Raw genomic sequence first — 13,300 nt, 5'->3', positions numbered from 1 at the left:
ATGTTAAGAATACCAAGTAATTTTTAAACCTGGTTTTACTCCATTTCCCAAGTAAGCAAACAGACAAAGTATTTTCTAGCCTAGCTCCCACTGATGAGGCCTCAATAAAGGTCGAAACCGGTCTGGGTAGTGGCCCCTTGCCTTTAATACAAAACATCATACATCCCCTTCTTGGAGATGTGTTTTGGCATTAAGGGTAAATATTAAGATTAGTGATTGGAGCTTGCCTCACCTTTACCACGAGTTGCCCTGGTCTTGCACTACCTGTAGGATCAGTTAGACTTGCATCAATTGCAGGCGCAAACTTGACTTTTTGTCTGTTTGCTTACTTGGGAAATGGAGTAAAACCAGGTTTAAAAATTACTTGGTATTCTTAACACACACACATATATATATATATATATATATACATACTACAAATATTTCCATGGGAAATGCTCATCTGAAATAACATCAATAATTCCCCCACTTAGTACTAAGCTCGTTGGAACATGGGCAGCTGTTGCTCAACATCCCTTCACAGTGCACCTTGAAACAAACAGAACAAGTTTCTTTTTCTCTTCCTTCATCCCTACAACTCTTCTGTATTGTGGAACAGTCTTCCCTCCTGTTCCAACCTCCTCTTGTGTATGGGCTCAACATAACATGCATGCACAGTGTCCAGGCTAGAAGTATTCAAAAATACACACACATATCTCAGCATCTATAGGGTTTATTAAAATAATTTTTTGTTATTGTTATTATACAGAGTAACTCTCGAAGTTTTTATGAAGATTAGTAAAGTTCAATGTCGTCGGCAACTTTTGTTGCGTGACAGATGTCAAAATGATACCCGAGCTCTTTCCAAGTGTTTTAGTGTATTCGGCATTACTAGAGCATCTGCTGTAATGATATTCTGTTTCAAATTGTCCATATCTCAAGCTTTTCTCTGGTAAACATAGTGTTTAATAAAGCCCCATGCAAATAAAAGTCCAATGGAGTCACATTCAGAGATCTAGGTGGCCAGACAGTTTGTCCTCCTCTTCTGATCCAGCATCCAGGAAATGTCTCATTCAGAAATATAGTATCAATCTCAATGGAAGTGTGGCGGAGCACCATCTTACTGGAATGTGGAGCCTGGGAGCCAAGGAATCTGCAGTTCATTACTAGCCTGTCTAATTGCCTTACATGGGCTCCTAGAGAATGATGCATGCACGCGATCCACAGTCTCATCAATCACATGCTTTTTTAGGTGTTTCCCAGTTTGTGAAACCAAACTTCCCATCTCTTTTAGTCTTATATCCCACTGAAGAATGGATTTTGATGTGGGAGGATCCACTCCACATTCCATTCTGGTCATGCATACTGCCGAACATGCATAACTGGTTTAAATTCAGCCAACCAAAGCATGTACTGCACCTCTGTGGCAGCTACATTTTGACTGACACAATAGCTATTTTTATGCTGTTTTTGTACATGTGCAACTATGCATGCACACTAGTGACCTTGAAAGTGTGATAAAACCCATCTTGGAGAGATTTTCTGTCGACTGAGCTTTAGTTTGAGAAAATATAATGAGTAGTTCTCACATTATAAGTCATCATTTTTGGATACCTCTAGTCCAGATACCTTGTATCTATAGTAATTACAATTGATGGCATACTTTGCTTCCCTTCCACACAAATAGTTATTATTACAGTCAACTCGCACTATAGTGAACTTGTAGGAACAGAATAATTATTTCTTCATCCTCCCTTATGTGTTTAAAGTTTCAACTTAACTAATCTTCTGTTGAAATGCCTTATTGTTGTAGAAATTTTTACCACTGGGTTACGAAGTATATACTTGACAATAAATTGTTTCTGTTCCAATCCTTTACTTACCCAAATTGTGAATACAAATAGGCTAGTTGTGAAGTATCTTCACACACATCCCATCAGTAGCTAGACCGAGGAAGATACAATGGTTAAATCAATGCAGAAGTAATATTTTCTATATACAAGTAGTAAAATGGTATATCACCATATTATTAAATGTTCTGGATCAGAGATAGTTAGAGAAAGTTTTACTGTTTGGTTACAAAGTGTATTGTACTTGACAAGAAATTATATTGTTATAAGGCTACTTACCCCCAACTTTATATTGCAGATATGGCAACAAGATAAGTTTTGCTATTATTGTCATTACAAGTGAAAAGTGAATGTAATCTTTTAAGATTTAAATATATACAGAGGAGGAGAAAACATGATCAGATGTCATGCTGGCATGGGAATATTGTGATAAAATAAGTCCTACTGTTCTTAATTAGTTTTTAATCCTTTCCTAGTGCTGTCAATACTCGATTAACTTCTAACAAGAGATAGTTCTGCACCATCCTTGTACAATGGAACTATCATATATTTTCCATTCCTGTAGTATCTTTCCTCAGCTGACTCCGGTTGTACAAACATATCAAGAGCCTAGTTAATTCATTTGAACATTCCGTCAAGATATTTGTTGATATTCCATCCCTCCCTATTACTAAATTCTTATCCTGGTTATGCAATAGCTCTCCAACCTCCAACTTCTAACTCTTCATCCAGTATAGTAATGGCACCTTGTTACATACAGATTTTTTTGATATATCTTATCAAGTGATTAGTCATTAATTGAATAATTTCAACAGCTTCTGACACGTGTTCTATCTGCATTCAGTAAAGTTATTCTTTCAACATCCATTGGTTAAGAAGGTGTTAAGGATATGGTTAAGTTGAGCAGTACTTAGGGCATTGTTGTCAAAACAGATTAATTTTGGCGTGTTATATAGGGTTTTTGTAATCCCATATTGTTGTTTAGGGGTGGAGGGGTGATTGTTAGTGAATGTATCTACCTGTATATGTCAGTTTTCTGTAAACAGAGAAAGCCAGGGATTCATCAGGCTGGTGTGTAATCAGAGCATCTAGAAAAGGGAGACTGTTGTTGTTTTCTTTTTCCAAGGTGAACTGGATTCTGGGGTGTTAACTGTTTAAGTGTGTTAGGAAGTTGTGGAGTGTGTCTAAGCCATGTGGCCAAATAGAGAACACATCATCAATGTAACGTAGCCAGACAGTGGGTTTTTGTGGGGATTGAATTTAAGAACCCATGGCTGTACCATCTATCTGTTTGTAGAATTTTCCCTGCCAAACGAAATAGCCTAAGTTCATGGTGAACTGAAATAGGTCTGATGTATCAGGAGGAAATTTGGCTTGGATGAGATCTAAGGTATCTTTGAGTGGGACATTTGTGAATAAGGAGGAGACATCAAAACTGATCATTATGTCAGTATGTTGGAGTGAGAGCACTTAGGCTAATTTGTATCTGGGGGAGAAACCAATGCAATCCATAACGGAATGTAATGGCACATTCCTTCTGTTCATGGATTTTTGGTAGTCCAGAACATGCAAGAAAGTTTTAAAGAGAATAAAAGTTGAGCAGCTCTCAGATGTGAACTGTAGACTAAAATACACGCTTGAAAAATATAACAATTATTCAAGAAAAAATAAAAGAGTTTCAGATTAGGAATCAAACCTTCGAGATTCTGTGGTAAGCCCTGAAGACAACACTGATTGATTCAGCCAGAGAGGCATATGGTGAGGTTGTATGCAAAGATAGAAAAATCAGAACCCGATGGCAGACACAAGAAGTCAAAGAGGCAGTGAAGGAAAAGCAGAAAGCATATCAAAAGTTCCTGTCAAGTAAGTCAGCTTGTGCTCTTAGAGAATACAGAGACAAATGTAAGAAAGCACTGTGTAAAACTTGCTAAACAAAAGTCATGGAAGGACTTTGGCAAGAACATAGAAAATAAATATCAAGAAGGTGACAAGATATTCTGGAAGTTGTTGAAGAAACTCAGAAATGGAGGCAAGAGTGCTGTAAAAGGAATTAGAGATGATAAATGTGAGATGAAAACAGGAGAAAAAGATATCCTTGATGTATGGAGTAATTACTTTGAAAAACTGCTAAATGAAACAAGCAGCGATGACAGCACATTGGTGAAAAACACTGACCAGGCATGAAGTCAGGAATACATATCCATATTTGAAGTAGAGAAGGCTATCAAAAGCCTGAAATGTGGAAAGGCAGCAGGAGTAGATGATATTCGACCAAAAATGCTGAAGTATGGAGGTATAAAAGTTGTACAGTGGATGCACTGCATAGTTTAGAAGGCCTGGCCAGAGCGACGAATTCTGGATGATAGGAGTAGAGCTCTAATAGTACCCATATATAAAAAGGGAAAATAAAACCGAATGTGAGAATTACAGAGGCATTTCATTACTGAGTGTTCCTGGTAAGATATAAGCAAGTATACTTGAGAAGAATTGTAGAAGAAAAGCTGGGTGAAGAACAAGCTGGATTCAGGCCAAATTGAGGCTGTCAGGATCAGATCTTCACTTTACGACAGATAGTTGAGAAATCATGGGAATATAACAAAAGCTATATTTAAGTTTTGTAGATCTGGAAAAGGCATATGACAAGGTGCCAAGAGAGAAGCTATTCCACATATTACGGTTATATGAGGGGTGCTTAAGGGTCAAAGCTGTATAACTGAGAGGAGACCTCCACATAACCTTTAAAGGAATGCGGAGAACCGACCAGTGCTTCTGACCTAATGTCCAATCCTCACCTTCTCGTGGTGCACCCTGTTGGGTATTTACCTGGATACTGAATGAACGAGGATGGGCTGGCAATTTTGGATTTAGCTGACGAAATTGTATTCTTATTGGCTAAAACCAACATAGAAAATTATGGTACAACATGACAAAATTTCATGCCGGCTCTGGCGTTGCCCGGTTAAGCAAGGCTCCCATTGTTTTCGTAAGGGAAACAGGGCATACACGAAAATTCAGCTACTGGAACAAATCTGAAAGCACACCCCCAACTCAACATCACCAGAGTTAAAGATTGATACTATCAACATAAGAAGCCTGAATGGCAAAGAAATGGAGCTAGCTGAGGAATTAGATAAGTACCAGATTGACATAATAGGGGTAACTGAAACAAAAAAGACAAAAACTGGTGAGATCTTTCTGAGCAATAAATACAAAATATTATATTCAGGCAATGACAATCAAGGAAAAGAAGGAGTAGCCATAGTATTCAACACAAAATACGAGGCTAATCTTCTTGAATGGCAGGCAATCTCAAGTAGAGTGATGTGGGGAAATATGAGAATGGGGAACTGGACAATGAGACTTATTTGTACCTATGGTCCCACAGAAGGTTCTTCTAAGGTAGAGGTGGAGGAATTTTTTAAGGCTTTAGAAAAAGTAACTGACACAATGAAAAAGGAAAACTTTGTCCTTGTTGGGGAGCCAAATAGCAGAGTAGGAAATGATTGTCAGACATACAAAAATATTTTGGGAAAATTTGGAGAAAAGAACAAATCTAATAATAATGGCAAATACCTGTTGGATTTCTGCTCAGGACATGGACTGGTTATTACTAACACCATGTTCCAACATCAAAATTTGCACAAATTCACATGGAGAGAAGAGGCAAGGAATAAGAAAAGTCTCATTGACTATATTATTGTTGATAGTGATGTTTTCTCCCTGGTGCAGGACACCAGAGTGTACAGAGGATTTGAAATTGGAAGTGATCACTATTTAGTCTTGAGCAGGATAAAATTGAATTTCATATTGAAAAGAATAACATGTAAGAAAGTTTTAAAGCGAATAAAAGTTGAGCAGCTCTTAGATGTGAACTGTAGACTAAAATACACAAAGATTATTGAAGAAAAATTGAAAGAGTTTGAGAACACAGGAACCAAACCTTGGAGATTCAGGGGCAAGCTTTGAAGAAAACCCTGATTGATTCGGCCAGAGAGGCATGTGGTGAGGTTGTCTGCAAGGATAGAAAAATCAGAACTCCATGGTGAACATAGGAAGTTAAAGAGGCAGTGAAGGAAAAGAAGAAACCATATCAAAAGTTTCTGGCAAATAAGTCAGCTTTTGCTCTTAGAGAATACAGAGACAAATGAAAGAAAGCGAAATACTGTGTAAAACTAGCTAAACAAAAGTCATCAGAGGACTTTGGCAAGAACATAGAAAATAAATATCAAGAAGGTGGTAAGATATTCTGGAGGTTATTGAAGAAGCTTAGAAATGGAGGCAAGAGTGCTGTAAAAGGAGTTAGAGATAATAAAGGTGACATGAAAATAGAAGAAAAAGATATCCTTGAAGGATGGAGTAATTACTTCGAGAAATTGCTAAATGAAACAAGCAGTGATAGCACAGTGGCGAAAAACACTCTACAGGCATACAGTCAGGAATACATATCCATATTCGAAGTTGAAAAAGCCATGAAAGGCTTGAAATGTGGAAAGGCAGCAGGAGTAGATGATATTCGACCAGAAATTCTGAAGTATTGTGGTATAAAAGTCTTACAGTGGCTGCATAGTTTAGAAAGCCTGGACAGAGGGACGAATTCCCAATGATTGGAGTAGAGCTCTAATAGTACCCATATATAAAAAATGAAAGAAAACAATGTGAGAATTACATAGGTATTTCCCTACTGAGTGTTCCTGGCAAGATCTATGTAAGTATACTTGAGAAACGGTTGAGAAGAATAGTGGAAGAAAAGCTTTGTGAAGAACAAACTGGATTCAGGCCAAATAAAGGCTTTCAGGATCAGATCTTCACTTTACGACAAATAGTTGAGAAAACATTGGAATATAACAAAGATCTGTATTTAAGTTTTGGTGATCTGGAAAAGGCATATGAAAATGTGCCAAGAGAGAAGCTATTCAATACGCTAAAGTTATATGGTGTCAATGGGGCATTGTATCAAGCAATACTTAGTCTGTATTTGAGTTGTATGTTGGCAGTTACAATTGAAGGAAGTACAGGAAGATGGTTTAATATTAAATCTGTTGTGAGACAAGGGTGTACGTTATCCCCTCTGTTCATTATCTATATGGATCACATTATGAAGGAAAGTGGTATTAAACATGATATCAGGATTGGAGATATTAATGTCAGCCCTTTGCTTTATGCGGACAGTGTTATACTTCTAAATAAATCTGATACAACTTTGCAAGATTCCCTGACTAAATTGAATAACTGTTGTAATAGATATGGTATGAAGGTCAGCATTAAAAAGACAAAGACAATGAAAATAGATAAAATTGTTGAAAATTTTAGCTGTGTTGTGAACGGGGAACCTGTGGAACAAGTAAAACATTTCAGCTACTTAGGCACGATTTTTACTGAAGATGGTAAATTAAATATGAAAAAGGACAACAGAATCAACAAAGCTGGTAATGGTGGGAAGTCAATTGAATAAATTTATATGGAATAAGAGAGAAATTAGTCAGAACACTAAATTAGCTGTATACAAGACAGTGTTCAAACCAGTTTTAAGTTATGGATCTAAGAGCTGGGGCAGAAGTAAAACACTTGACCAAAGACTAGAGTCCGCAGATATGAGCGTCCTGAGAAAGATTAGAGGCATGAACATATGGCGTCAATGGCAATATCATATTAAAAACGAGGATATTAGGAAAGAACTCGACATTGTCGGCATCCAGGAATGTGTTAGCAGAGGTAATCTCAGGTGGTATGGTCACTTAAACAGAATGGGCGTGGAAAGATTAGCAAAACAAGTGTTCTCTGCCTGGTTGTCAGGAAAACGACCCAGAGGAAGACCAAGATATAGGTGGATTGATACGGTACAATGTGCCTTAGACGATAGAAATATAAGATCTGATAATGATAATATTTGAGTTTTGCCAAGTAACAGACTGATTTGGAGGAAAATTGTAGATAGGAAGTTAGTAATGATGTAAATTTTACATGTAATACTATCATATCCTGTACATCCCCTTGAGGGTACATGTCAGTAATTTGATGATGATGATGACAGTTATATGATGTTGATGGGGCATTATATCAAGCAATACTTAGTCTTTGAGTTGTAAGTCTACAGGAAGATGGTTTAATGTTAAATCTGTTATCAGACAAGGATGTACATTATCCTCTCTCTTATTTATTATCCATATGGATCACATTATTAAGGAAAGTGGTATTAAACCTGATATCAAAATCGGTGGTGTTAATCTCAGCTCTTTGCTTTAATGCAAAGATTTCTCTGCTTCACTAACCAGGAAATTTTATAATTACAAGGTGTTGCCCTGGTCTGTCATGGTAAAATTGTGGGATTAGATTTTTTTTTTTGAATTATAGCAAGGCTTTAATTTCAGTATTCTTTACAAAACAAGCAGAAAATATTTCGAGGAGGAGGAGGAAAGCATACTGAATGGGGAAGGGAATAATTAAATATCTTAAAAAAAAAAAAAAAAAAAAAATCAGCTAACGCCTTTTTATTCCCGTATATACGGGAGTAGGCGAGGCCATTTAGCCCTATCTAACTTTTGGAGACTGAGTGGGCAGTTCAATCTCCACTGGTACCCAATCAGAGACAGATGGCCCAAGGCTATCACTAATTAAGCGGTACGCAGTGAAGAGAGACGGCTCAAATGTGCCGCCATCTCGTGGTCTCTAACCCTAACACAATATATTTAATGTCTGAAATAATGTGGGTTCTACGGTCGATTTTCTTGAGTTTACAGGACGAAAAACCCGAGTTTCCGGGAGGAAAAACCTGCTTGCCCGTGCCAGAGATCGACTAACTCGGGAACCAGTCGAAAAAAGGCTTAGAAAAATTTCCTCTAGTCGCCGACTAGACTCGAAACCAAGACTTCCTTCGTGCGGCCTAGCGCGGTGGTGTGCAAACGCCACATCCACTGAGCTACACAGGCTCATTAAATATCTTATTGTTATTATTTATATGGGCACTCAATGGAGTCAAAAGACTCATCTCAGGAGACCCACTCTATTCATTAACACAATACCTGTCATACATCTCCCTAAACCTATTCACTATTGGGGTGCTTATAACCACCTTTGGCAATCCATTCCACTCATTCACCATTTTCCAAGTAAAGAACGTAGTCTGCACACCCTTTACTAACCACACCCTTAGACAACTTCCAAGTGTGCTACTGATATTTAAAAATTTTTTTTGTGTCAGTCTTATAGAATCCCTTTAGTAATTTAAGTTTTTATTATATACCTCTCTCCCCCATCTGTCAGCTAAACTCTGCATCCCACACACCTTTGTCTTGGAGCCATCTTTATGTAACGGATCTATTGTGCCCTTTTTCCACTCCCTTGAGTCTCAGCTCTGGAACTCTGCCAGAGCTGAGACTTTGATTAAACAACTTGATCAAAGGCACTGCCGGTTCACTTGCACATTCTTGTAGCACATGAGCTGACATACTGTCCAAGCCCACTGCTATATTTACGTTGATATTTTTCGTTTTTTCAAGGATACTTGTGACATAAGACTGAATGATATAATCACGTAATCACAAGAAAGATATTTATTTAACCAAATATTTCAGTCTGGAAATAGCAGACTATCTTCAGTGGTATTACAAGAACAGTTTAAAAAATACAAAATGGCTTTTCTGAAAAAAGTACTCAACGTCTTCTCAATTTTTATAATCCTCCACAAAACAACAAAGTTTCAATATGTCGAGTGCCTATTCTTTATATCTCCGGTATTTCAGAACCTATCGCAAGAATTTTAAAGAAATATGATTTAACAACTACGTATTCAGCTATTAACAAATTGTTTTCTCATTTTCCTTCTCCTAAAGACAAACGCTCAACTTTATCTCTTCCTGGAGTTTATCAAATTCCGTGCAACTGTGATCTCTCTTATTTTGGACAGACTGGACGTTCTCTTGAAAAAAGAATCCAAGAACATCAATCATCCATTGTTCACAACAAACCTGAAAAGTCTGGATTGGCTCAACACGGGATTGAAACTGACCACAGCATCTTTTGGTCCAGGACTCGCCTCTTACATAGATCCCGTTATAGGTCCGAACGTTTGTTCAAGGAAAGTGTGAAGGCCTTGCTCCATCGCCCCAACCTGAATCATAATGACTGTATATCTATATCAAAAATCTGGGAAAATCTAATCAAGATTACTCATTATTCAAAAAATGATTACTCGTTTTTTTTTTTTTTTAAATAGCAAATTCAATCATGTTTCTACTTCAAAATATTCCGTTTCACACTTAGTGATATAACATCACGCAGCGTGTTCTAATTTTAACGATCTGTTGTTAGTATTCTAGCTTGTATTTTTTTAAACTGTTCTTATAATACCACTGAAGATGGTCTGCTATTTCCAGACCGAAATATTTGGTTAAATAAATATCTTTCTTGTGATTATATCATTCAGTTGATATTTTTCAATATACTGAGTACCTCCAGTTCATCTATTTCAATGCTCACATCAGTCTGTCACTTCAGTAACTGCAAAGTTACCACCTAGATTATATACCCTTGGAAAGTGATCATTTAGTAACTGAACTGTTTCTTCTGCTTCTGTAACTTTCCTGCCATCAGCACTGAGTAAAATTATATTTCCAACTCTTTTGGATTTACTTTGGCTTGCTTTGTTAATTTTCTCTCATTCTGATTTATCTGTTCATGGGCATGCTGATCACTTTGTTGTTTATATTTCTTCCACAATGCTTTTTTTTTGTAGCTCCTGCTTTATATTGTTAGTCATCCACTTAATCCCTACTCAGTTTATTCTCCTGACCCTGGGTATACACTCTGATACTCAAACAATCCTTGACCACTTCCCATGCACTAATGACATTCATTCCATGTCGTTTCTTATGCCATGGCATTGCTCCAAGTCCTCCTAAGTTTGTCATAATTGCCAGCTTTGGAGTTCAGCGTAAACCCTTTCTTGACTGAAATTTCTACATGTTGAGCAACCTCCCATTACAAGATTGCATGTTCACTTTCCCTGATCAGAGGTAGAGTTGCTACTGCAGTTATAGATAAATCCGATGCTGTTATCAGATCCAATACGCTCAAACCCCTGGTCCCTTCATGTACTGTTTCAGGTAATTATCACTTAGTAACTATAAATTCCATTTTGCCATGTGCCCTTTCATCCTTCCAATCTGTATCACCATAGTTGAAGTCTCCCATGATAGTTGGTAGCTATGCATATCTTCAGAACTTTTTCATGATTTAAATTTTGGTAGACAAATTGTCTATGTGAGAAAAAATAAAAAACAAGCATCCTAATAATAATTAAGGGGATACAAATCCCTTGTTGTTCAACTGCCAGTAAGCAAAACTCTAAGATCGAGAACTACGAATCTATGAGTTTCATATATATATATATATATATATATATATATATATCGAAAAACTATCGGCGAATCCAAGTGTAAATGACCACTAGGTAGTACAACACCAAGGCAACTCGAAGCAAAGGTGGAGCAAGTTCCCTCCCTACCCCTTGATATTTTCTCATAATGTAAAAACACAGCCCCTAGGGGATGTAATACTGTAATTACATTATGAGGAGAGGTCACTACCCAGACCGGTTTCAACCTTTTTTGAGGTTTCATCAGTTAGTAGGTAGACCTGGAAGATAACAAGGTTTAAGTGAAAAGAACTTGCATACCTTTGCTATACGAATGCCATAAAGGTGTGTTTGTATATTATAACATAAATTGAAAGCCAAACAGCTATTTTTCTGGCATCCTTAATAATAATTAAGGGGATACAATTCCGTTGTTGTTCAACTGCCAGTAAGCAAAACTCTAAGATCGAGAACTACGAATCTATGAGTTTCATATATATATATATATATATATATATCGAAAAACTATCGGCGAATCCAAGTGTAAATGACTACTTGGTAGTACAACACCAAGGCAACTCGAAGCAAAGGTGGAGCAAAAAAAGGACCTCAAAAAAGGTTGAAACCGGTCTGGGTAGTGACCTCTCCTCATAATGTAATTACAGTATTACATCCCCTAGTGGCTGTGTTTTTACATAATGAGAAAATATCAAGGATAGTGAGGGAGCTTGCTTCACCTTTGCTTCGAGTTGCCTTGTTATTATTAAGGATGCCAGAAAAATAGCCGTTTGGCTTTCAATTTATGTTATAATATACAAACACACCTTTATGGCATTTGTATAGTAAAGTGTGTAAGTTCTTTTCACTTAAACCTTGTTATCTTCCAGGTCTACCTACTCACTGATGAAACCTCAAAAAAGGTTGAAACCGGTCTGGGTAGTGACCTCTCCTCATAATGTAATTACAGTATTACATCCCCTAGGGGATGTGTTTTTACATTATGAGAAAATATCAAGGATAGTGAGGGAGCTTGCTCCACCTTTGCTTCGAGTTGCCTTGGTGTTGTACTACCAAGTGGTCATTTACACTGGAATTCGCCGATAGTTTTTTGGTATATATATATATATATATATATATATATATATGAAACTCATAGATTCATAGTTCTCGATCTTAGAGTTTTGCTTACTGGCAGTTGAACACCAAGGGATTTGTATCCCCTTAATTATTATTAAGGATGCCAGAAAAATAGCCGTTTGGCTTTCAAACAAGCATCCTGTTTTTGAAGCATATTAGTCATACACTATTAATGTGAACGAGAAAACAGTTGACTTAGAAAACTTAGCATACAAAAACATTTAAAAAAAAACTTCTAAAATAACACATTGCAACCACTAGGATGGTTAATTACATTAAGTTTGAAAGAAGATATGTGAACTTTAAATGCAGTTTTATTATTTATTCAAAGAATTTAGATATCTTGTTCTTTTTAGGCTCTTCATAAAGGAACTTCCCTGATTAATAGTCTTTTGGGAGTTGTAGAAAAAGCATTCAAGTCACCTGATATAGCAATTCATGTTGCTGCTTTTGCAGCATGGCAGTGCCTTATCAACAATTTTTCCAGTAATTTAGGTAAGAATTATTTTATATTTTTATTTACTTACTTTTTCATGACAGAAATGTAAAGGCATGTTTTGTGATCTTCACCCATGAATAAGCTGTCTGGTTTATCTTCCAGTAAAAATAGACGAGGAAGCAAGATGCATCCAGTTAGTGTGGTGATAAAATGTTGCTAATGGTGATAAATGGTGATAAAATCATTCAAATACACATGTATTTGAATGATTCTTTATTTCAGTTCGCTTTCTTACTTGTTTAGTATAAGAGGGCGAAATGGTGATCAAAGTGAACAGAAGGATTGTTGCACTTTAGTTTATAAGTATCATCATAGTTTTCAGGTAATTTAGGCATACCTTACATTCTGGCACACCTTCAAGGGGTACATGAGATATGATGATAGTCCAGCATGAATTAATCTCTAATTACCACTTCCTGTTGGCAGTTTCTTTCTATGTTGGTCTTATTTTTCAGGTCTCTTGTTTGATCAGATCTTCTATTT

General features: G+C 36.8%; 1 protein-coding gene across 1 annotated transcript in view; it reads left to right on the top strand.

Annotated features, from left to right (window-relative positions):
* Positions 1-13,300, top strand: part of LOC150105437 (telomere-associated protein RIF1-like) — a 396,727-nt gene that overhangs the window by 167,064 nt on the left and 216,363 nt on the right. The window contains exon 9 of the mRNA XM_090393961.1: positions 12,675-12,813. Coding sequence (XP_090250087.1) covers positions 12,675-12,813 — 139 coding nt within the window. The remainder of the gene's footprint in view (positions 1-12,674; positions 12,814-13,300) is intronic.

Source organism: Typopeltis vanoorti, chromosome 6 (genome assembly GCF_054136105.1).
Source record: "Typopeltis vanoorti isolate ZY-2024b chromosome 6, IOZ_Tvanoo_1.0, whole genome shotgun sequence".
Classification (NCBI taxonomy): Eukaryota; Metazoa; Arthropoda; class Arachnida; order Uropygi; family Thelyphonidae; genus Typopeltis; species Typopeltis vanoorti.
Note: the sequence above shows the minus strand (reverse complement) of the source record. Positions and strands in the feature narration are given on the sequence as shown.